We start from the raw sequence: 23,285 nt of genomic DNA, 5'->3' as shown, positions 1-23,285 counted from the left end.
GGGCGGGGATTGGAAGAAAGGTGAAAAAACTTGGCAGTGTAAATGTCAGGAGATAAGGAGGTGGGTGTATCTGTGAAAGGCTTTGGGCATGTGGCCTCTGAGTGTCAGCCCATCGGGAGAGCTTCAGGGCTCAGCCCTGCAGGGAGGAGCACTGGGCAGGCCTGTCTGCTCCAGGGCCTCAGCTCCACAGGGGCCTGGGTCGTGTCATCTGATTAGAGCCCCTCTGTCTTGGAGGGAGGGAGGTGACAGATGGGTTGGCTGTACTGACCTTGTTTCAGAGGGGAGCCAAGGATTACAACTTTCACCCTGGCTCTTTCACCTGCAGGGTCCCCTGAAGTAGATCAAGGGGAGGAGAATCAGCTTGATTTAAAGAGCTGGGGGGCCTAGTACCCCCACTTTTAGCCCAGCCTTCTCTGGGAACATGAAAATTAGAGATCAATCTGTTCTTTTTCTCTGGGAATGACACTGAGGCACTTTTTCACTCTGGGGGAGGAGGGCACAGGCCCAGAGCAACAATGGGATTGGGAGTATTAAGAAATTGCTAGAATGATCACAAGTGGGTCACAGAAGGAATGGTCTGGGGAGTATGGGATTCTGCTCTAAGGGGTTACTGCCAGAGCTTGGAGGAATGTGGGGTCAGTGCCAAAGGAGGAGCATTGTAATCTTATGTCTTTTTCCATCCCTTCCTCTCCTGCCATCCTCTCACCCCCACACTGCCCCGGTCCTTTGTCGCTATCTCTGACTGTGTCATTTTCATTCTGCTCATCACTGTTTCTCTGTTCTCTCTGTGCTTTGATACTCTCTGCCTTTTTCCTTTTCTGTCACTTCCCTCACCATATTCTCATATTCTGTCTTACTCTGTTTCACCACCCCTGTCCCCTACACTTCTGGTCTGCCCCTACCCTGTCTGAATAGCCCACCCGCCCAGCCAGCACTGGGGTAGCTGGGGCCAGTAGTTCCCTGGGCCCCTCTGGCTCAGCATCAGCAGGTGAGCTGAGCAGCAGTGAGCCCAGCACCCCAGCTCAGACTCCGCTGGCGGCACCCATCATCCCCACGCCAGCCCTCACCTCTCCTGGAGCAGCCCCACCGCTTCCTTCCCCGTCTAAGGTAAGGTCTGGGGTTGGAGTGAAGAAGATCCAAGACACGAAAGGGCCTATGACCCCTGGCAGGGTCTTCGAAGTTTCCCAGGGTTGGGGGAGACCCGGAACTTGGATTAGAAGAGTGGGGGACACAGCATATAGGTACCCCATCACTGACTAAGCTCTTATACTCTCTGCCCTTCCACACTTTCCCCTTATGTATCAGGCTCTTCTCAGATGTTTGTATGCCACTTGCTTTGGCCCTGGGCCTGGAATGATGTCTGCACACATTCCTGTCCTTTCCACTCCAGCTCAGTCTTGATGGGGAAAACGGGGGAGGCTGTGCATAGACTGAAGGGTCTCTCCTTTGCAGGAGGAGGAGGGGCTGAGGGCCCAAGTGCGGGACCTGGAGGAGAAACTGGAGACCCTGCGACTGAAACGTGCAGAAGACAAGGCAAAGCTAAAAGAGCTGGAGAAACACAAGATTCAGCTGGAGCAGGTGCAAGAATGGAAAAGCAAAATGCAGGAGCAGCAGGCAGACCTGCAGCGGCGCCTCAAGGAGGCTCGGAAGGTGGGACTTGGGATGAAGAGGGTGTTTGGGGAGGCACGGGGCCCAAGGAAGTGTACTGGAAGCTGAAACTGGAGCCTGGAGTGTCCTGTGAGAAAGGGTGCATGAGGCAGCTCTGTGCTTGTAACCCAACCAACCTCCAGTCCTCTTCAGGAAGCCAAGGAGGCCCTAGAGGCAAAGGAACGCTACATGGAGGAGATGGCTGACACTGCTGATGCCATCGAGATGGCCACTCTGGATAAGGAGATGGCCGAAGAGCGGGCTGAGTCCCTACAGCAAGAGGTGGAGGCGCTGAAGGAGCGTGTGGACGAGCTCACCACTGACTTGGAGATCCTCAAGGCTGAGATTGAAGAGAAGGGTAAGGGGCCAGGAGCTGCTGGGGGCCAAATGGTGGGGTTGGAACTTTGTCTGAAAGTATTAATGGTTTTCCCCAGGCTCAGATGGCGCTGCGTCCAGTTATCAGCTCAAGCAGCTTGAGGAGCAGAACGCCCGCCTAAAGGATGCCCTAGTGAGGTAGGGTCCTCTCGTCGTGCGGCTCACTCTCCTGTCTCCAAATGTGTTAGAGCGCCCACCACCCGGTGACTCCGACACGCGCTCTCCTCTCTCTTCACTTTCCCACAGAATGCGGGATCTTTCTTCCTCCGAGAAGCAGGAGCACGTGAAACTCCAGAAGCTCATGGAAAAGAAGAACCAAGAGCTGGAAGTTGTGAGGCAACAGCGGGAGCGTCTGCAGGAGGAGCTGAGCCAGGCAGAGAGCACCATTGATGAGCTCAAGGAGCAGGTCTGGGGAGCCCAGCGCCTTGCCCAGAGCACCCCCACTGACTCGCTTCTGTTATAGGCACCTTCTGTTTCTAGGTGCCTTTCAGCCCTTCTCCTTGTTCCCTCTCTGTAACACAGGTGGATGCTGCCCTGGGTGCTGAGGAGATGGTGGAGATGCTGACAGACCGGAACCTGAATCTGGAAGAGAAAGTGCGGGAATTGAGAGAAACCGTGGGGGACTTGGTAAGAGAAGAGCAGACTCTGACTCATGACCCTGATGGAGGGTAGTTGGAAGTGACTTGCTGAGAGAAGGGCTGACATGTGACCCCTGACCTTTGAGTAGGAGGCATGGTGAGTGAACCCACCCTGGCCTGCTACCCTGACTCTGACTTTCCTTTGCCTCAACTCCCCTGTGGCCTCCCAGGAAGCAATGAATGAAATGAACGATGAGCTGCAGGAGAACGCACGTGAGACAGAACTGGAGCTGCGGGAGCAGCTGGATATGGCGGGTGCACGGGTGCGAGAGGCCCAGAAGCGTGTGGAGGCGGCCCAGGAGACAGTTGCAGACTATCAGCAAACCATCAAGAAGTATCGCCAGCTGACCGCCCACCTGCAGGTGCCTGCCTACCCGCTATTCTCTGCCCACCATCTCCTCAGGGCTCCCTGAGGACCCAGCTGTGCCTCATTGTCTGTCCCTGTTCCCAGGATGTGAACCGGGAACTGACAAACCAGCAGGAAGCATCTGTGGAGAGGCAGCAGCAGCCACCCCCAGAGACTTTTGACTTCAAAATCAAGTTTGCTGAGACTAAGGCCCATGCCAAGGTCAGGAAAGTGGGTGGGTCGCAGAGGGCTGAGTGTTGGGGACCGCAGCCTGGGTGTGGCGGTGGGCTGATCTGGTGTGGGGTTCTGGGCTTCACTTCCTGGATGGGGGCGTGCTTTGTGTGGTGGTTTGGAAGACTCCTGGCCTGGGCCTAGAAGCGGGGAACGTGGTGGAGCACGGCATGGTGGTTATGAGGCTCTCTGCAGCCTGGCTGAGAGCCCACCTCCCTGTCCACCTCACAGGCAATTGAGATGGAGTTGAGGCAGATGGAGGTGGCACAGGCCAACCGGCACATGTCCCTGCTGACAGCCTTCATGCCTGACAGCTTCCTTCGGCCAGGTGGGGACCATGACTGCGTCCTGGTGCTGCTGCTCATGCCTCGTCTCATTTGCAAGGTATGGTCTATCAATCACGTGCCCAACAGGACTCTGTTGAACTTGCTGTGAACCAGGCATTGAGGATGCCAAGTAAAGATAACAGTCATTCTCCCTGCTCACAGAGTTTATGATGTAGTGGAGGAGCACAGTCAACAAAGTCACAGATGGATGTATATTACAGATGGCATGTTGTGAAGGGGAGATGGCATGTTGTGAAGTGGAGGTAGCGTTTTTGAGAGAGCACGGTCGGAGAGCCGATTTAGATAGAGGGTTGTCACTGAAGGAATGACATTTGAGGCCAGACTTAGAAGATGACTAGGAGTTAGTGGGGAGGTCGTTGTCAGGATAGCATTCTAGGTAGAAAGGTAGCAGGAGCGGCAGCTTTAAGGCGGGAAAGAGCTTGGTCCCACTGGTCCTGCCACCCTTTCATCCCCACATCCCAAATCTTCATAACCACCAGTAATCGCATCATTACCCTTTCCCCATGTGATAGTCCCTGCCCATCTAAGAGCTGTTTCTGCTTTCTCCCCCATGTATCCATGCCCCCTACATAGTTGCTCAGCTCTCTCTATTCCTGAGTCTGTGTTCTCCATCCCCTGCTCTGAGCCCCAGGTCTCTGGTGCTTCTTCCCACAGGCAGAGCTAATCCGGAAGCAGGCCCAGGAGAAATTTGAACTAAGTGAGAACTGTTCAGAGCGTCCAGGACTTCGAGGAGCTGTGGGGGAGCAGCTCAGCTTTGCTGCTGGGCTGGTGTATTCGCTGAGTTTGCTGCAGGCCACACTCCACCGTTATGAGCAGTAAGTAACCCCAGACCTCTACTCTAGGGCCACGGGTCCGAGATTGGCTGGAACTGAGATTGCCTGGTAGACGCTGGCCTCACAGGGCCCTTCTCTGGTCTCTAGTGCCCTCTCTCAGTGCAGTGTGGACATGTATAAGAAGGTGGGCAGCCTCTACCCTGAGATGAGTGCCCACGAACGCTCCTTGGATTTTCTCATTGAGCTGCTGCACAAGGACCAGCTGGACGAGACTGTCAACGTAGAGCCTCTCACCAAAGCCATCAAGTACTACCAGGTCTGGGGCGAGAATTCAGCCTTGGCACAGGAGGGAGGGAGGGTTTCTTCTGCTGGAGGCTGTTGCCAGTGTAGCCAAGGTTGTATGTCCCAGGCTGATGGCTTGAGGCTCGTAGATGGACTCACCTTAGGATGCAGCTCCTTGAGGGTTTTGGATGCTCTCATACCTCTGGAGTCCTGTGATGACAGGGTCAAATTGCAATTCGGGAAGAATTCTCCATTCTTCCAAGGCCTAAAGACTGTCTGTTTCTTTGCCATCCCTCCTCAGCATCTGTACAGCATCCACCTCTCTGAACAACCAGAGGACAGTACCATACAGCTGGCTGACCACATTAAGGTGAGGTGTCTGGGCCAGTGGTTGAGCCCCTTATAGAGATCAGAAATGGGAGACATCAGTTCACACCTTCAAGGGGTGTCGCATAAGACTGGAACAGGGTCACTAAGGCCAGATCAGGGAAGCCAGAGGACCCACTTATGGATGGGGGCCAGCCGAGGGCGGAGACTTCTTAGAGATGGTGATGGGGCAGAAGGGCTCCTGTTGGGGGCTGACAACGACCTGCTTCTGTCCTCACAGTTCACCCAGAGTGCCCTGGACTGCATGAGTGTGGAGGTGGGACGGCTGCGGGCCTTCTTGCAGGTGAGAGCACAACTAGATCTGTTTGAGCTCCTCTTCCTTTTAGTCCCCACCTCCTCGCCCCAGCCCTAATGCTGACTTGGCTCTCCATCTGTTTCCTATTCCCTGAGTAGGGTGGGCAGGAGGCTTCAGATATTGCACTCCTGCTCCGGGACCTGGAAACTTCGTGCAGTGATATCCGCCAGTTCTGCAAGAAGATCCGGAGGCGAATGCCAGGGACAGATGCTCCTGGGATCCCAGCTGCACTGGCCTTTGGACCACAGGTTTGGGCTGTGAAGGGGGATGGGAAGGAAGCCAAGTAGAACCAGGAGGGGCCCAGCGTGTCAAGATCTGGATATGGTCAGGGGACAAGAATGGTTTTGAGGTAGCTGGGAGCTGTGGTGCGGGGCCCAGAGTGGGCTCCTGACTCTGGCCTGTTGCACAGGTATCCGACACACTCCTAGACTGCAGGAAACACCTGACGTGGGTGGTGGCTGTGCTGCAGGAGGTGGCTGCTGCTGCCGCCCAGCTCATTGCCCCGCTGGCAGAGAATGAAGGCCTGCCTGTGGCTGCCCTGGAGGAGCTGGCTTTCAAAGCAGGCGAGCAGGTGGGCTGGGAAGGCTGGGCAGAAGGTGGTAATGGGGCAGTCAGGTGGCCAGTGTGGGGTTTTCACTACTGCCCTTGACACCTGCAGATCTACGGAGCCCCCTCCGGCAGCCCCTATGAGTGTCTGCGCCAGTCATGCAGCATCTTGATCAGTACCATGAACAAGTTGGCCACCGCCATGCAGGAGGGAGAGTACGATGCAGAGCGGCCCCCTAGCAAGGTGGGTGGGGTCGCTCCTTGGAGGGGCTCCAGGGGCCTGGAGGAGCAGGACTTGGAGAGCTGCTGGTAATTGTGGGAGGGAGGGCTGGGCGGCAGCAGGAAGGAATCTGGGGAGCACCATCCTGCTTAGGAGGCAAGGAGAAGATTTTCCCTTTGACTGGATCTCTGAAAGGAGTGCCTTGATGACCTCCTCTCCCTATCCCTGCCCTCTGTCTCCTGTCCCTACCCTTAGCCTCCCCCAGTTGAGCTGCGGGCTGCAGCCCTTCGTGCAGAGATCACAGATGCTGAAGGCCTGGGCTTGAAGCTTGAAGATCGAGAGACAGTTATTAAGGAGTTGAAGAAGTCACTCAAGATCAAGGTGAGGATAGGGAAGGCTCTGGATCTGGGGGGCCAGGAAATAGCATGGGGCACAGGGAAGCAGTGAGTGTTGGTGATCATAACTCAGGGGGGCTGGGGGTTGAGTGGGGAGAAGTGGCACCTGTGATCAGTGGGAGTTCTCGTGGGCCCTCAGGAAGCTTTCTATCTCGTGGTCTATTCCAGGTCTCTGGGGGGCCATGGGAGGGTGTAAGGGAACTAGACGCTCTCTGCCCTCGTCCAGGGGGAAGAGCTCAGTGAGGCCAATGTGCGGCTGAGCCTCCTGGAGAAGAAGCTGGACAGTGCAGCCAAGGATGCAGATGAGCGCATCGAGAAAGTCCAGACTCGGCTGGAGGAGACCCAGGCGCTGCTGCGGAAGAAGGAGAAGTCAGGCACCTTCCCAGGCCCCTGCTCACTCCACCCCTCCCTCCTTCCAGCAGCTCCCTGCCGCCTAGCCCAGGGCCTCTTGTAGTGAGACTCCCCAGGGGGACAGACGCCATCTTCCTTCCCAGCTGACATCCCCATCATCTCATCCCAGTCTGAGCCTCTTCTGCCTCTGGCTCCTCACCAGTAGGGCTACTCCAAGGACTCAGTTAGGACTGAGAAGCGGGGGTTGGGCCATGGGGAAGGGACACTGTCCAAGCCCAGATTCTTTCACAGAGAGTTCGAGGAGACGATGGATGCACTTCAGGCTGACATCGACCAGCTGGAGGCAGAGAAAGCAGAGTTAAAGCAGCGATTGAACAGCCAGTCCAAGCGCACAATCGAGGGGCTCCGGGGTCCCCCTCCCTCGGGTATTGCTACCCTGGTGTCTGGCATTGCTGGTGGTGAGTGCAGTGGAACAGGCAGCACTAGCCCAGAGGAGATTGGATGGCCCCCCTCCTGCCCTTGGCTTCAGTTTGACTTCTGCCCCCCCTTTTACCCCTGGATATTCAACCAGGAATATGCTTGCCCAGTTTCACTCTGTGGCAACTTTTTTTTTTTTTTTAATGAATTTATTTTTGGCTGCACTGGGTCTTCCTTGCTGCACGTGGGCTTCTCATTGCGGTGGCTTCTCTTGTGGAGCATGGGCTCTAGGCGTGCGGGCTTCAGTAGTTGTGGCTCGTGGGCTCTAGAGCACAGGCTCAGTAGTTGTGGCGCGTGGGCTTAGTTGTTCCGTGGCATGTGGGATCCTCCTGGACCAGGGCTCAAACCTGTGTCCCCTGCATTGGCAGGTGGATTCTTAACCACTGCGCCACCAGGGAAGCCCTCTGGCAACTTTCACCAAGTTTTTACTTCTCCTTGAAGATATGTGCAGAGTTCTGACCAAGGTGGGGCAGTGGGGCCTTACCAAGTTGTTGGTGAAGCTCAGAATTACAGTGACAGTTGGACTCCAGTAGATGTCCCTTCTGGGTCTACCGTCTGGCTTTCCTGTCCCAGCCCTGTATTCCAGAGGGTCACCAGCCTGCAGCAGGCTGGGCTGAGTGCTGTGGTATCCACAGCAGTGCATGGTCCTTGCTCTTGATCCCTCCTCTGCTTGGGCACTGCATTTTCTCTTCCCCACTGAGTTCACATGGCTTCACCCTATAGAGTAGTTGTCTCTTCCATTGCTGAATTCTCCCAGCTTCACTTGGGGCTTGTGTTCTGACCTTTGCCTGGTCTCTTAGTGTGGTCAGGGCTCCTTACCTGGAGTTTTTCTGGCTTCCAGGCCTAGTCTCCTTAGTTTCCTGACCAAGGAGGCGGCCACCGCCATGTTAGTTCTCATCTACCGTGAGAACTCTTTTGTTCTCTCTTCAGTTTCTTACTTACCTTTCTCACCTCCAGAAGGCAAACTCCTTGTAATGGAATTAAACCCTCAGGATCTCTAGATCTCCCCTGCTGTGCTTGCCTTGTCAGCTGGCCTCACCTAGGGTCTTGTCCTCATCAAAGCCCCCGTCACTGGTGCCGCTTGACCCTGAAAGTGACCAAGCGTCTTCTTGACTTTAGACTCTTGTGGTGCAGACGGCTCCATGTTCCTTGGGAGGGGAGTCTCCAGAATTACCGCATTGAGTTGCTTTAGCATAGGCTCTTTAAACAAATATCGGTTCTTAGTCTATGAAACTTCACACCCAAAAAAGGGTGACTTTTGTCTCAGAGCACTGGGGAACCTGAGGAACATGGGAATGTGTCTACATCCTCCACTTCAGTTTTGCTGCTAGGGAGCACTGAGGGTGCAGACATATCAGGGTGTCAGGAGCGTTCCGGCTGCCCTTCTGGGAGCTGGAGTCTGAGGCAGGGAGGCAAGAATGGCCTCAAGTGCTTCTCCTCCTGCGCACACTCCCGCTGCCACTCTTCCTCACGTGTTGCACCCTGTATCGTGGCCTGGCTCCCCTTTTCTGTCTTTCACACATATTTGCTCTTTCCCCAAAAGTAGAGGCAGGGTCTTGTTAGAGAAGGTATGGTGATTAGGAAAAAAGTCTTCCTGCGTGCCCAGGATTCCTCTGGTATGTCCCCCTCACTCCCAAATCATCTAATTCCTCTCTCCTCTTTTCCTGCTCCCCAATGGGCTATCCTGAGCACAGAAGAACAGCAGCGAGGTAGAGACCCATCCTGGTGGGGGGTTAACAGGGCTGGTGGGAATTGGGGCTGGGGGAGCAGGGTGAGACTACCCCCTTGGGAGCAATCAAGACTGGAGGTAGGAGGGGATAAGGAAAGGGGAAGAGTAGGGATGGTGCCCATCTTCAGCCTTCTGCACCTGGGGCTCATGACATTTGTTATGGTACCCATAGGAGGTGCCTCTGGGCAGGCTCCGGGATCTGTGCCAGGCCCAGGGCTGGTGAAGGACTCACCACTGCTGCTTCAGCAGATCTCTGCCATGAGGCTGCACATCTCCCAGCTCCAGCATGAGAACAGCATCCTCAAGGTGAGGAGGTCACAGGGAGGATGGGTAGAGGTGGAGTGTAACTGCCTCGTTGATGATAGATGGCAGGGCCTTCTATCACTTATTACCGCTACCCTTCTTCCCCCTTCCCCCACAGGGAGCCCAGATGAAGGCATCCTTAGCAGCCCTGCCCCCTTTGCACGTGGCAAAGCTCTCTCTCCTACCCCGTGAGGGCCCTGGCAGTGATTTAGCTGCTGGAGTGCTGTATCGTAAGACTAACCAGCTGCTGGAGACATTGAATCAGTTGAGCGCACACACCCATGTCGTGGACATCACCCGCACCAGCCCTGGTATGGACCAGCCAAATCCTGAGATGGAAAACACACCCCTTCCCCTTGCCCCAGGCAGTTCCCACGCCAGAGAGGCTCTTCCTAGCACTGCCCTTTGGTCTCAGTGTTTAATTTGCTTGATTCACCTACCCTCTTACATGTCTACTCCATGAGCGGGTCCAGTATCTGCACTAATGACCCTTAATCCAGTACAGCTGCCTGCCTGGGCCTTGGTGGGCCTCACTAGCCTTCTATCCCCACAGCTGCCAAGAGCCCATCGGCCCAGCTCCTGGAGCAAGTGGCTCAGCTCAAGTCCCTAAGCGACACCATCGAGAAGCTCAAGGTTAGTTTAGACCCTGCCCTTTCTCACCCGACAGTGCCCACTTCAGAACATTCCGTGGTGGAGCCCCTAGCATGTTCATTTCCACAAGAACTCCCAGGGTTCCTGGGGGCCCATCCCTGTGCTAGATGACACACTGGGGAGGAGATGGAAGGGGAGGCAGGATTCCTGCCTTGGGAACCTGCCCTCACTCCCAAACAGATTCTCATCAACAGAAAACAGATTCTTATCAACAAAGTGGGTTGAGCTAGGATCATCTTTAGAGTGTGTGGTTTCAGGCACAACTTCTGTCAGAGCTGATATCACTGCAGAGTAGAATGGTTGGAAATGGCTTCCCAGAAGCTATAGAATCTGAGTTGAGCCTTAAAAGGGTAAGTATCTGTAAAGTAAGGATGTTGGGTAGGGATGGTATTGGAGTTGAGAGCAAAAGTATTATGATAAAGAGGATTGGTCCCTGCTTCTTTGGTATTAGTGTTCCTTCCTGTGAAACCAGGGAGGTACTCGGCTAGCCTGTGGGGGTCCCCTAAATGAATCCTTTTCCCCTCTGCCAGGATGAGGTCCTTAAGGAGACTGTATCTCAGCGCCCTGGAGCCACGGTCCCCACTGACTTTGCTACCTTCCCTTCATCAGCCTTCCTCAGGGTAAGAGGGAGCGGGGGAGGGGGATGGGCAGTATGGAGGGCTCAGGTGGGTCCTTCCCCTCTCCTCCAGAATTTGAAGAGGCTTCTAGGGTCTCAGGTCCAACAACTGAACATCCTGAGAAATCTGGCCAAGTCTTACTTGCAAGTATCTTAAGAGTGCTTGCATTGCTTCCTGAAATTCCAATATTTTAGCAGTTAAACATCTTCTATGACTTTTGACATCAGAAGGGGCTCCAAACTCCCTTGTCAGGCTGTGCACCTCAATTCTGATTTGGAAAATGTGGTCATTATAGTCTAGCAGCCTCAAAGCCTCAGTCACCCAGGGTCTCAGTGCTCAGGGACCCTGTCAGTGGCACACAGCTCAAGTGAGCCCCTGACCTGGAGGCCTCTTCCCCTTCCCAACTCCCAGGCCAAGGAAGAGCAGCAGGACGACACTGTATACATGGGCAAAGTGACCTTCTCATGTGCTGCTGGCCTTGGACAGCGACACCGGCTGGTGCTCACCCAGGAGCAGCTGCACCAGCTTCATGGTCGCCTCATCTCCTAAATGCTCCTTCCCTCGCTGTCCTCTTCTACGCTCAGCCCTCCTGGTGCCGCTCTGCCTGATGCATAGCCACTGGGTAGCCCCCAGGTAGAACCGCCTGTGTGAAGCTGTTCCTGCCCCTTTCAGCTTCACTCCCACCTGTCAGTGCCCTGCCCCTGCCCCTTGACCTGGTTCCCCTAGTTCCGTTCCCCGACCTCTGCTGGAACTTGCTGTTCAATTGCTCCCTCCTTCCTGAGGAGACTCAGGGGCCGTGGTGGGTAGGTAGGCTGAGACCCCACCACCAAAGGTCAAGTGAGGTCTCCCTGATTGAGGACTTCACCCCTTGATTAAAGTCACTTCTGCTTCAGTGTTCTCTGTGTGGTGTTGGGAGTGGGACTTGGGCCGTTTGGCTCAGAGCAGGAGTGGAGGAGAAGGGATGCTGAGGAGGCTTTGGCTGGGTCACATATGAAGGTCTCCCTCTAGTGACCAGTAGAATGCCGTGTTCCTCAAATTTGTGTGCAGTAAGTTTCTCGGAGCAAGGGGAAAAGGGCTAGACCACGGGCTTAGCTCCTGAGTTCGTTTATGGAGTTAGGAGGCCAGGAGTATGTCATCTCTGCCAGCAGGCCTGCCTCTGCTTTCTGGATCTTCCACTGCTCTTCAAGCCAGTGTTTGGAGCTGGGCTAATGGTATGATCATCGCCCCAGACAACTTTCTGATGCACTGGCACAGTCTCCCCATAAGATCTGGGGTCTCTCAGAGGGAACATTTACTAAGCAAGGGAAGACCAAAGCAACAGACCGGTAAGAAAGGATAGAAGTTGCAAAAGCTGCTCCCAAGTCCCACTACAAATTAGTATCACCTGGGGAGCTCCTTTGAAAAAAAATTTGCACATTTCTGGGCCTTGGCCCAGACCTACTGAAATCACTTCTAGATTTGGGGCCCGTTAGGCCAATGAACAGTGCCCCGGCATTTTAGAACGTAACCCCAGTTTAGTTCAGTTGGCTGACTCCTTGATTCTCTCTCTCTCTCTCTCTCTCTCTGTCTCTCTATTTTTTTTTTGTCTGCGTCGTTTACCCGCGTCCCCCTGCAGTGGAAGTGTGGCGTCCTAACCACTGGACTGCCAGGGAGTTCCCTTGATACTCTCTTTTATTCCCTCTTTGGGGAAATCCTACGCAGGCTGCCAGAGGTCTCTGATCCAATTGGAGGGAGAGACCCCTAGTGCTTAGGAGCAGCTCCAGCTAGGTCAGGTCCTCTGCTTGTGGGAAAGGAGCAAACAGGACAAGGAGGTTCCAGGTTGGGAGCCCAGGGCACACGTTAGTGCTGGGCGGATTCCCAATTGATGTACCCTTTGGGAAGGCCAGTGGATTATGGTGTTTTGATACCTGCTCTGCACCTTAGCCTTTTTCAACTGGGGTTCCAAGAGAAAATGATTTGTGTGACTTTCCTCAGTACTCTCAAGGATTACACATAGCTGATACCATTCTAGATGCATATACCTAAGGGATACCTTAGGGTATTAGGGCTTAATTCTTCCAGAATTGGTTGAGGAGGGTGGCTGTGTCTTGATATCAGAGAGTCTTTACCTCACCTCTCCAAATTGGCCTCCTCTAGTGCTGAGGAAATTGCAGACCACACTGTTCTTTCCCTGGGATTGGATTGTGTTCCTGTCCTTTCTACCTAAGCTGCTGACCTCCCTTCCCATTGGTGTTTAAGATACCAAGGGCCAAGACTGGGCAACTCCCAGGGGTACGAGAAGAGGATAGGGCTTTCTTGTTCTGTCCGTTTGCCTTGGTAGTGGTTTCTCACCATTACTGCTTTCCGAATACCATACTTATTTATTCAATTGCCTGCTGGTATCTATCTCAAAGTCAGCATGTCTAAAATGGAAAGCATCTTTTCCATGTCCTGTATGTAACAAGCCACAAACCAGGGTATCTGATGGCTTCTCCACTCTCCTTAGCTAATTTAGTTACCCAGTCTTGTTCAGTTTTTCCTTCATTACTGTCTCTCACATCTGTTCACTTTTTTCCACTCCCTCCACTGCTAACTTTGTGTATAATTTCTTGCTCTGGGTATTTCAGCAGTCTTTGAAATGGTCATCCTACCTCTGTTGCCTCTCTCACCCAATTCTCATGGATGCCCGAGAGACCTTTCCAAAATGCACACTGGGCTGTGTCATTCTCTGTTTAAATTCTGAAATGGTTCTTTCAAGTAGAATTTAAAAGTTAAACAAAATCCTGAAATGGTTCCTCCAAGTGTCTAGAATTTAAAATTTAAATTCACTAGGATGGTGCACGAGGCCATCCATGATTTGGATCCTGCCCACCTGTCCAGCCTCTCTTGTGCCTTATGGTCTAGGCTTAGTGAACCCCTGCAGTTTCTTTGCCACCATGTGATTGCTCAGGCCTCTTCCCACTGCCAAGAATGCCAGTTACCTCCTTCCTTCCTTTCTATCTCTCTGCCCCCACCCCACCCCATCTTAGCTGACAGCCTGTTCATTTATTAAGACAGTTCCGGCACTGCTACCTTAGGAAATCTCCAATCCCTGTAACCTCTTAGGTGCTCCTCTTCTGGAGCAGCAAAGAATATGAACCTTTTTTTTTCAGGTGTGCTTGGATTTAGTTGCTTTGTGACCTTGGCGAGGTTTCTAATTTCTGGTCTGCTTTCTCAACAGCAAAATGGGAATAACGATACCTTCCAGGGCTGTGGTGAAGGCTAAATGAGAGAACGCATGCAAGCCTAGCCCAAAGCAGCCTTTCTTCTCTTCTTCAGTACATGCCCCTATGGCATTGCTTTATACCAGTACGTGTCTCTTTCCATTGTAATTGTGAGTTCACCCATCTGTCTCCTTCTTTAGCCAGACTGAGAGTTCCTTTAAGGTGTCTTTCATCTCTGACTCCCCCAAAACACAGGAGAAGGGCACACGGTTGGGGAGCAGCACTATGAGTTTCATTTTAGAAATGAGTTTGAGGTGCCTGTGAGAATGTCCAAGTGGAGATGTCCACTGGCAGTTGGATCCAACTGGGTATAGAGCTCAGCAGAGAAGTCTGGATTGGAGGTAAACTTTGGGGAATGGGTTGGGAGTGTGTCAGTGGTGGTTGAAGACATGATTGGGATGAGGTGTATTGTCTTAATTCAGGTTACTTAGAAAACTGAACCTGAGGCAAAGCTGCAGTGCTAGTGCTTTATTGGTAGATACAATCCCCAAGCAGTGAGGGTGAGGAAAGCTAGGCAGGAAAAGAGCAGAAAACACAAGGTTTGTTTTAATGAGTGGGCCACTGCTTCACAAATAACTGGCCACTTGTCCAAGTGTGATGTCTCTGGATAGACTATTCAGAAATGCTACGTTTGGGGTGATGGAGGGATGGAGAGAGCAAACTCACCTCCTCTCTCTTCTGTCTGCTGTCCTTCGTTGCTCCAAGTTTGCCCTGTTTGGTGTTCGCTCCCCTTCACTTGTTGAGATTGTGTTAGTTGACCACCCGAAAAGCCAGATCCCACACCCTGCAGCATGGCATATCATACAAGTCCTGAAGTGTGAGGTGAACAGACGGGCACTGGCCTATAGGACTTGGTCAAGACAGAGTAAGCAGCTAGAGGCCTGGGAATCAGGTGAGGCTGCAGATCACCTGAGGAGAGAGTATAGGGCAGGAGGAGGGCGGAGCCCTGGGCAGTTCTGAGAGTTAAAGAACCCACAGCAGAGCCCCAGGGATCATCACTGGAGCAGAGGCCCCCAGAGGAAGTGTCACAGGGCCAAGGAAGAGGGAGATTTGGGGGAGGTAGTTGATAGTTTCTTGTATTGCTCAGTGGTCAAATGGGCCTGAGTTCAGAGAGAAAGTGGCATCTGATTCTGAGATGCCCGGTGAGCTGGTCAGAGCTCCCTCTATTGGTGGAATAGAGGGAAAAGAAACTGGGTTGTGGTGACGAGAAAGGGGAGAGAGGAGCACGTGTGCACTACTGTTTCCCGTTATTCAGTGGTGGAAGTTGGGTGGCCAGGGGATGGCAGATAGCTGACGCAAGCATCATTGCCTGTAGATGATAATGGGAGCTGCTTATGGAGCCCAGGAGATTTCTGGAAACGGATAGGATGTGGTGGTGGGGAGGGAGGCCTAGTGAGGCACTATGTGTACCAAGGATGGTGCGTAGCATGGGAACAGTCTCCTTTGATCCATCTACACCCAGAACTGCCAGTTGTGATACAAGAACACAGTCTCAATTTTGTCTCCTATGAGCCCCTCTCTTTTTGGGGTTCTTCGGCGGATTTCCAGGGTCAACATCACCTTCCCCAACCTGGAGACAACTTTGTGAAGTAAGTATAAGGCTTATATCCCAGCTCTTACACTTATAAGCTGTATGAACTTAAGGGAAGTTGCTTAACTTCTCAACCTCAGTTTCTGTATCTATAATATGAGGCTAATAGCACCTTCCTCAAGTGGTATTTTTTCCTTGTCATCTTCAGGGAAAGGTTAAATGAGAAAGCGTGTTTGACACAGGTACTCAATAAGAAATGATACTGGGGAGGATGATATTGAACAAATGAAAAGGAAATAAAATGCAAGCAGCCACGTTCCCAAGACATACACTTGTGACACAAATCATCATATTTTGGGCTCCAAAGGACAGGCAATCCTCAGTGCCCCAGTTTTTGGCTTGTTCTCATGGGTGGTTACCATCCTATTTTCTACCATCTAGGCACTGTTTCCTCCTACTGTTAGCAGGCCAAGGCTGGGGAAGAGTCAAATGTTCATGGCACTCCTACCTCACCCCAGTTTGAATATACCTTCGTGGTGCCCATTTTCTGTGATGTCGCGGAGTGGGAAGCAGGAGTGGGTGCAATACAGAGACCCTAGCCTCTGCTAGCTAATCCTAGGAAATGTGCAAGGCCCCAGAGTCAATTCTGCCCTACTCAGCCTTGGAGCTGAAAGTGAGCCAGGAGCCTGTGTGCTCCACAGCCCCACGTGCCCAGCTGGGGAAGCTTCATAGCACTGAATACCTTGAACCCTGTCAGGTAGGCCCAGAACACCTAGAGAACATGGAATCTGAGGGTGAGCAACCTCTCCTGCCTCCCTGTGGATGTTAAACTCCATGTAGCCCTCTCCTCCTCTATGTATATTGAGAAGCATGTCCATTCACCCAGGCTTCCTTCATCTCTACCACATGTGACAACGGAAACAGGCAGTGCTGCTCCCAGGGACAGCCAGCCTCTGTTGCTGAGGTACTCAGGGGGGTAGCCTGGGATGTTCGGCCTCCATTTCTCTCCAGAAGGCTGGGGAGTTTGGGGGTGAGACCTGGACTCATCTCGCTCAAATAACTGGTGTCAGAGTAAATATATGTCTGCCACCCTGTGTTCTGTTACTTTTTATTGTGGGAAATTTTAACATACAAATGAAGAGAGTTGAGTGTAATGAATCTCCATGTGCCCATATTCATTGTCTCATGATCCATCTTGTTTCCTCTGTGTAGCTCTTCTTCACTCTCCTCTACCCCCAGGTTATTTTGAAGCAAATCCCAGACATCATTTCATCCAAAAGTATTTTAGTATCCCTAAAAGAGCACTTAAGAAAACTACAATACCATTATTGCACCTAAAAAAAAAATTCATCAAATATCCCGTGTTCAAATTTCCCTGATTGTCTTATAAATGTTTTGTATTATAGTATGTGTATTCGGGTAAGGTTCAAGAAAAAGGTATATACTACAAATAGTTGTCTTTTGAGTTCCATATTCTAAATTACCATTAGTGTACCAATACAGCATATACTTTATACGCATATATCTTAAGCTTCATTTTCAGTGTGTCAGCAATTCAAATATAGCTTATGTTATCCTGAGAATACAAAGAACACAACGTGGAGGAAGATTGAGAACAGAGGTTCCCAGTACGTAGTCACTAGTGATTGTAGAGATTTTCCTTTTAGTGTTTTCTATGTAAAACATGGATTTAAAGATGTCCTGCCATGGCTCTGCAAGAATAGATTTGCCAGAGGGGGGAGTACAATGAAAAAAACAAATGGACCCAGAGTCGTTAGGAGATAAAAGATGGAAGTCAAGGAAAGAGAATATATTTTGAAACGAAATATAAGGATTTCCTTCATTCAGAGTGTAAGCATCTGTCTTAGCTTGGGCTGCTATAACAAAATACAATAAACTGGGTCACTTATCAACAACCAAAATTGATTTCTCAGTTCTGGAGGCTGGAAGTCTGAGATCAGGGTGTCGGCACGGTCAGGTTCTGGAGAGAGTGCTCTTTTGGTTGCAGGCAGCTGACTTCTTCATATCCTCACATGGCAGAAAGAGAATAAGCTAGTTCTCTGGCCTTTTATGAGGATATTAGTCCCATTCGTGAGGGCTCCACCTTTCTGACCTAATTACCTCCCAAAGCTTTTACTTGGAAAAATACATCACATTGGGGATTAGATTTCAACGTATGAATTTTGGGGGACACAGACATTCAGTCCATAACAGCGTCCAAATTGGTGTTGAGGAAAGAAATTATATCCTCTTGCTTTTGCCTCAGATTACCCATTAATATACCAAATATATAGTGCCCATCACCTGAGAAGGAGCACTCTCCTCCCAGCATTGTATATGGAAAGGCTGGGCAGTGGGAAAGGAAAGTGATGGGAGAGCAACTTGCTTTTGAGATACTCTAGGTAATGGGTATCAAACCCTTCACTTTGGGAAGTCTGTCAAATAGCTGAAGCAGTGACTCTCCAACTTTACAAATGATGGTAGATGTAACAAATTTATACTGAAGATTTGAAAGGATTGAAAAAATGTTTATGGAAAGGGGTCAGATAGATACTCAGGCAGTAAGGGAATGTAGGTATTAAACAAGAGTTATGTGCTTTCAACCTCTGCTCCACAGGTCAGGTTCAAAATTCTAAACTCTTTGACTTTAAATATGGGGCAAATACCAAGTAAAGCTTTTCTTCAAATGCAGCAACTGGATGGAGCTATAAGAAAATAAACACTTCCATAGAATGTAACTTAGAACAGCCCTTTGAACTTCCTTCATTCAAGCCACACCAAACTGGCCAAAGATGTTGCACTTTTCAACAAACAGAATAGTGGAGGTGCCACAGACAACCCTTTTATCGTAGGAAGAGGCATGTAAACGTGCAAGAGAGTGATGGAGCTGCAGTCAGCACTTGATGCAGTGAGGAAGAGTATAGAACAGTGACCAGAAAAGATGACTTTCTCCATCCCTATCCCTGTCAAAATTCTGGATTTATAAACACTGAGGCCAGTCTATCCATTTTCAGAGAATTGGCTTAGTGGAGAAGGAAGTGGCAGGATTTTTTTGTCCCCTGAAATTGCTAAATAGGACTTTACAAAGAGACACATGAGGGTCATGAGATGACTCTGAAATAAGTTGAGGAACTTGAAAGGTGAATTTTACAGACGTTAGAGGTCATTTCTCCCTGGCTTGCTGAGCCCTTCAGAGTCAGCCATGAGTGTGGTATGACCCACTATTCCCATCTTGTTAATCTTGGCTGCACAACAACAAAGGGAATGGCATAAACCAGCTTCCCCATGAAATGGGGAAGCTAAGAAAAAGATTGCCCAGTAATTTTAGTTCTGGGGGAGGGAGGTATTTCCAACTTCTCAAAGATTTGTGCCCCCAGGGTAATTTGTTTTCTGTTTAATTTTTCATATTTTATTCCTGGTATTAATAGGTTAAGAAAGTAGAACTTACCCAAGTATTGATTGATAGATAATGTTTATAAGCAGCACACAAAATGTTCAGTTTCACAAATAATAGCATTCATTGATCCCTTTAAATGCAATTTCAAAATCTGTGTATCCTGGACGGCAGTAAGTTGAGCAAGTGATTTCTATAGCTATATTTGATTTTAGTCAAGGACACTTTTCCACGATGAACAAGTACTAACAAATATTAATAAAATACTATACCAAATGCTTATTGGGCTGTCAACTGTTTTTTTTTTTTTTTCTTGCGGTACGCGGGCCTCTCACTGTTGTGGCCTCTCCCGTTGCGGAGCACAGGCTCCTGACGCGCAGGTTCAGCGGCCACGGCTCACAGATCCCAGCCGCTCCGCGGCACGTGGGATACTCCCAGATCAGGGCACGAACCCGTGTCCCCTGCATCGGCAGGCGGACTTTCTACCACTGCACCACCAGGGAAGCTCCTGGGCTGTCAGCTTTTTAAGCAATGTCATTCCAGCTACTACTGAAAGCATTTATTTTAGAAGCTTTAATCTGATCTGGGAAAATGGGTTCTTCTCCAACTTGACAAATAGTATGTATAAGCCCCAAAGCTTTTAAATAAAAAAAAGCCTTCCAACTCTGAAGCATTCATGTGAAACTTAGTTTCTCAAAAAAAAAAATCACTCGGTATCTGAAGAAAATATTAAAACAAGTTATCTTTTCAGACAGATAAACATTCTTACAAAAGAGAAACACAAATTAATTCACTATCCTTAATAATCTGTTAGATTACTGTTGTCTAGAAATGAGAATACATGAAACACATTTTCACTTATCATAGGGTCCAAGGTGACATTTATATTTCACATATTAAACAGTTATAGTATAGCCTACAATGGCACAAAGACACGTAATACTTAATTCAGATAGTCAAAAGTCAGAAGGAGCTACATGGTTTGCAAGATACTTTAGCTTTTGTGTGGTCATTAAATCCCAATAAGTAATTTGAGTATGGTATTATAAAGGCAGGCAATTAAAATCTCAAATATCACTCAAAAATCAAAGACATGAAAATCTCGTGTTTCTTTATCTTTTATTTACATGGTTAGGTATCAGGACCTTACTGTAGAAAATATTGTTACTATTTATGGTTGCCCCAGAAGATAATGAAGCTTCAGAAATTTAAAATTATAAAATAAGCTTCAGTTCTTCATTCATAGTAAGCAAGACTTTAACCTCAGCAAACTTCCTGGGATCCTTTCAAATGAAGAAGATATCTGGGACTTCCCTCGTGGTCCAGTGGGTAAGACTCCGCTGCTCCCAATGCAGGGGGCCTGGATTCAATCCCTGGTCAGGGAACTAGATCCCGCATGCATGCCGCAACTAAGAGTCCACATGCTGCAACTAAGAGTCTGCAGGCCACAACTAAAGGTCCCACACATGGCAACGAAGATCCCACATGCCTCAACTAAGACCCGGAGCAGCCTAAATAAATATTAAAAAAAAAAAAGATATCTTCAATTTGTACTTGACCTTGTCTTCCAATTGATGTTTCCTTGATGCATTTCAGTGATGAACTCTATGACAAAGTCTTCAAGAATACACACTGGCTTACTATAAGGATTCTAATCATCCCCAAACCCATACATCATTCTTGTAATTCTTTAGAAAAAAGTTTCTTTTACCAGGTCTACCTTCCGTACCTCCTCCTCTTTCTTCATTTTCTTCCTCAAAGGTGGGGTTTTCTTCCCTATCTTCTCAAGGACATTTTTATTCTTCAAGTATGTCCTTGATGTCCTGCCAGTGCTATTTCAGACTTAGACTCAGTTGGATGGCTGGGGTGCCAGGTTTGGAACAGAGCTGGGTGCAGTGCCAAGGTCTCCCCAAGTCATTACTCAATGACTGGAGCTGGTGTCATGACAGCAGCAGGAGAATCCCACCCTAAAGGGAAATCTGCATCACTGCTTCCATGGTTAGATTTGGATGGGTGGTGGGGCGACATGATTGCTGATGTCGGTCTTGGAGGATGGAGGGAGAATAGTGACTTTGCTTCTAGGTGGGGTTGGGAGTAAACTTAGGCCTCCAATCCCTGTAGTCCTGGGAAACGTCATCTTTGGTCATAACGTTCCCATCATTCAACTTGATGATCTGTCCTTCCTTGAAGCCCAGATTCAACTTGGGATGAGCAGCCATTTCCTGAGATTCTTAGGATATCTCAGATACCTGCTTTACCCACCTGAAGTGATTTTTGCAAAGGGATATTAAAGTCAAAGACATCACCCTGATCTATGAAGCAAATGCCAATGAAAGCACTATGTACAGTGTCATCCTGGAGCTAGATTGCAAAATAGAACCTGGAATCTGTCACTGTCTCCTCAGCCAGGATATTGTTCTACTGGTGCCTGAGCAAAGAGTTCCCCCGATATTTTATACTCGAGTTGATATAGGCAGTCTTTCCTTTTAAAGTGAACAGTCTAAGCAGACTGACCTGAATTCCAGCCTGTAGCCACCATTGGAGGCCTGGGGCAGAATCTGGTAGACATTGACATCCAGCTTCATGCGCAGGACAAGGCTTGTACTTTGGGCCACTGCCTTGGCCCTGCTCTCCATGCCTATTGTTTCCTTTAATCCCTAGATTCTTTTTTGCTTGCTTTTTCCTTATAATTTATTTGTTGAAGGAACAATTTCTCTGAGTCTGTTTTTTTAATACATCCTCGTGGTGTTAATAGGTTACTCTACCTTTCATATTTCCTATAAATTATTAGTTAGATTTAGAGCAGTGATTCTCCAAGTATGGTCCCCTGACCAACAACATTAGCATCACCTGGAGGCTTGTAGGAGATGCTAAATCCTACCCACCCAGAGAGGCTGGCCGTCAAGGTCACCATCTTGGTGAGGCCTAGCATCCCATTTTTGTGAAGTCACCCATTGAAGTAGAAAGGTCAAAACAACTGGAGTGGGAAGGGGTAAAAGGGGTGGGCAAGGTAGTGGTTGGTCTACCACTAGGTAGGTATTTCTAGGCTTTTTTTCTAACAATGACAATTTTGATTTTTTTTTTTTTGCATAATGTCAGAGCAAATGGAATGGAATGGTGGGCTTATGGTTAAACAGTTAATTTAGCTGATTTAATGTATTTGAAAACTATATGATTACTGGTTCAATGTTCCCTGTCTTTCTTGGAGAAGTGAGGGGACAAGTATTCACTCTCCCTCAATGCTTATGCCATCAAATCTTGACACTTTCTAGAAGACAAGGTAGCTCAGATATGGCAGGCCCTCCTCTGGAGTTTTCGGTCACCTTTGTACTTGGCAGCCAGGAGCACCTGGTTTTGAAAGATTCTTGGCTGGATCCTTCATCTGCAGCAACAGCTTGTCAATTTCCTATAGAGAGTAAAAGCCAGTCCTGTTTTGTCAGGAGCGATCCTTCTGATCTTCGTGGAAAGGGTCAGCCCAGGACTGGCCATCCTGGCAGGCAATCAGTACCTACTTAAACAGTTGAGGAAGGACCAATAGGTGGAACTGCACTTTCATGAACTCAACCTGCCTACTAAGTTGTGAAGTCAAACTTTGTTTTCCAAAGCCTCAGTAAACAGTATCTAAGAAGAATTACTTTAAACCCATCTTGATACTCCTTTGTAAAAAAACAAACAAACAAAGGATAAGCTGTATGCATTAAACACTCATAGACTTGACCCCCAAAGGAGAATGGATTTTACTGTATATAAATATTATTTTATTTTATTATTTCTAACATATGCTATTTTATTTATTTACTTATTGAAGTATAGTCCACTTACAATATTAGTTTCAAGTGTACAACATAATGATTCAATACTTTTATAGATTATACTCCATTTAACGTGTGTACATTTTTAAAAGTTAATTTATCATTATTATTATTTTTAAAATCTATCTTATTTATTTTATTTTTGGCTGTGTTGGGTCTTCGTTACTGCGCGCGGGCTTCCTCTAGTTGGGGCGATTGGGGGCTACTATTTGTTGCGGTGCGTGGGCTTCTTATTGCGGTGGCTTCCCTTGTTGTGGAGCATGAGCTCTAGGCACGTGGGCTTCAGTAGTTGTGGTGCGCGGGCTCAGTAGTTGTGGCTCGCAGGCTCTAGAGCGCAGGCTCAGTAGTTGTGGTGCACGGGTTTAGTTGCTTCGCAACATGAGGGATCTTCCCGGACCAGGGCTCGAACCCATGTCCCCTGCATTGGCAGACGGATTCTTAACCACTGCGCCACCAGGGAAGCCCTAAAGTTAATTTAAAAAGAAAAGGAGCACTTAGGTTAACAGAATGATAAAACATGACCACATTTTGTTAAAGAGAATTTTCCCACATATTAATACAATGATATTGGAAATTCAGTTTTCTTTCTCTTTTTTTTTTTTTTTTTTTTTTGCGGTACGCAGGCCTCTCACTGTTGTGGCCTCTCCCGTTGCAGAGCACAGGCTCCGGACGCGCAGGCTCAGCGGCCATGGCTCA

At 49.4% G+C, this 23,285-nt stretch overlaps 1 protein-coding gene and 1 pseudogene across 9 annotated transcripts in view; one reads left to right on the top strand and one right to left on the bottom strand.

The window, feature by feature from the left end:
• Window positions 1-11,505, top strand: part of DCTN1 (dynactin subunit 1) — a 30,321-nt gene extending 18,816 nt beyond the window's left edge. For 2 of the 9 annotated variants that reach the window (XM_027099134.1, XM_027099131.1), the window contains exons 5-30: window positions 916-1,107; window positions 1,453-1,650; window positions 1,801-2,005; window positions 2,082-2,160; window positions 2,269-2,428; window positions 2,545-2,649; window positions 2,831-3,022; window positions 3,112-3,228; window positions 3,469-3,621; window positions 4,239-4,399; window positions 4,505-4,673; window positions 4,941-5,009; window positions 5,247-5,309; window positions 5,420-5,569; window positions 5,731-5,892; window positions 5,980-6,111; window positions 6,343-6,468; window positions 6,709-6,851; window positions 7,125-7,291; window positions 9,005-9,019; window positions 9,212-9,345; window positions 9,461-9,653; window positions 9,896-9,975; window positions 10,251-10,343; window positions 10,524-10,613; window positions 11,022-11,505. In XM_027099134.1, coding sequence (XP_026954935.1) covers window positions 916-1,107; window positions 1,453-1,650; window positions 1,801-2,005; window positions 2,082-2,160; window positions 2,269-2,428; window positions 2,545-2,649; window positions 2,831-3,022; window positions 3,112-3,228; window positions 3,469-3,621; window positions 4,239-4,399; window positions 4,505-4,673; window positions 4,941-5,009; window positions 5,247-5,309; window positions 5,420-5,569; window positions 5,731-5,892; window positions 5,980-6,111; window positions 6,343-6,468; window positions 6,709-6,851; window positions 7,125-7,291; window positions 9,005-9,019; window positions 9,212-9,345; window positions 9,461-9,653; window positions 9,896-9,975; window positions 10,251-10,343; window positions 10,524-10,613; window positions 11,022-11,159 — 3,486 coding nt within the window. In that variant the 3' untranslated portion in view covers window positions 11,160-11,505. Of the gene's footprint in view, window positions 1-915; window positions 1,108-1,452; window positions 1,651-1,800; window positions 2,006-2,081; window positions 2,161-2,268; window positions 2,429-2,544; window positions 2,650-2,830; window positions 3,023-3,111; window positions 3,229-3,468; window positions 3,622-4,238; window positions 4,400-4,504; window positions 4,674-4,940; window positions 5,010-5,246; window positions 5,310-5,419; window positions 5,570-5,730; window positions 5,893-5,979; window positions 6,112-6,342; window positions 6,469-6,708; window positions 6,852-7,124; window positions 7,292-8,853; window positions 8,927-9,004; window positions 9,020-9,211; window positions 9,346-9,460; window positions 9,654-9,895; window positions 9,976-10,250; window positions 10,344-10,523; window positions 10,614-11,021 lie in introns of those variants that run through there. The other 7 variants (XM_027099137.1, XM_027099136.1, XM_027099138.1 and 4 more) reach the window with 6 other exon arrangements.
• Window positions 11,506-20,265: 8,760 nt separating this feature from the next.
• LOC113615975 (adaptin ear-binding coat-associated protein 1 pseudogene) lies at window positions 20,266-22,505 on the bottom strand (annotated as a pseudogene).
• Between the last annotated feature and the right edge of the window lie 780 nt (window positions 22,506-23,285).

This window comes from Aethalodelphis obliquidens, unplaced genomic scaffold (genome assembly GCF_003676395.1).
Source record: "Aethalodelphis obliquidens isolate GAN/ISIS:26980383/991018 unplaced genomic scaffold, ASM367639v1 scaffold128, whole genome shotgun sequence".
Classification (NCBI taxonomy): Eukaryota; Metazoa; Chordata; class Mammalia; order Artiodactyla; family Delphinidae; genus Aethalodelphis; species Aethalodelphis obliquidens.
Note: the sequence above shows the minus strand (reverse complement) of the source record. Positions and strands in the feature narration are given on the sequence as shown.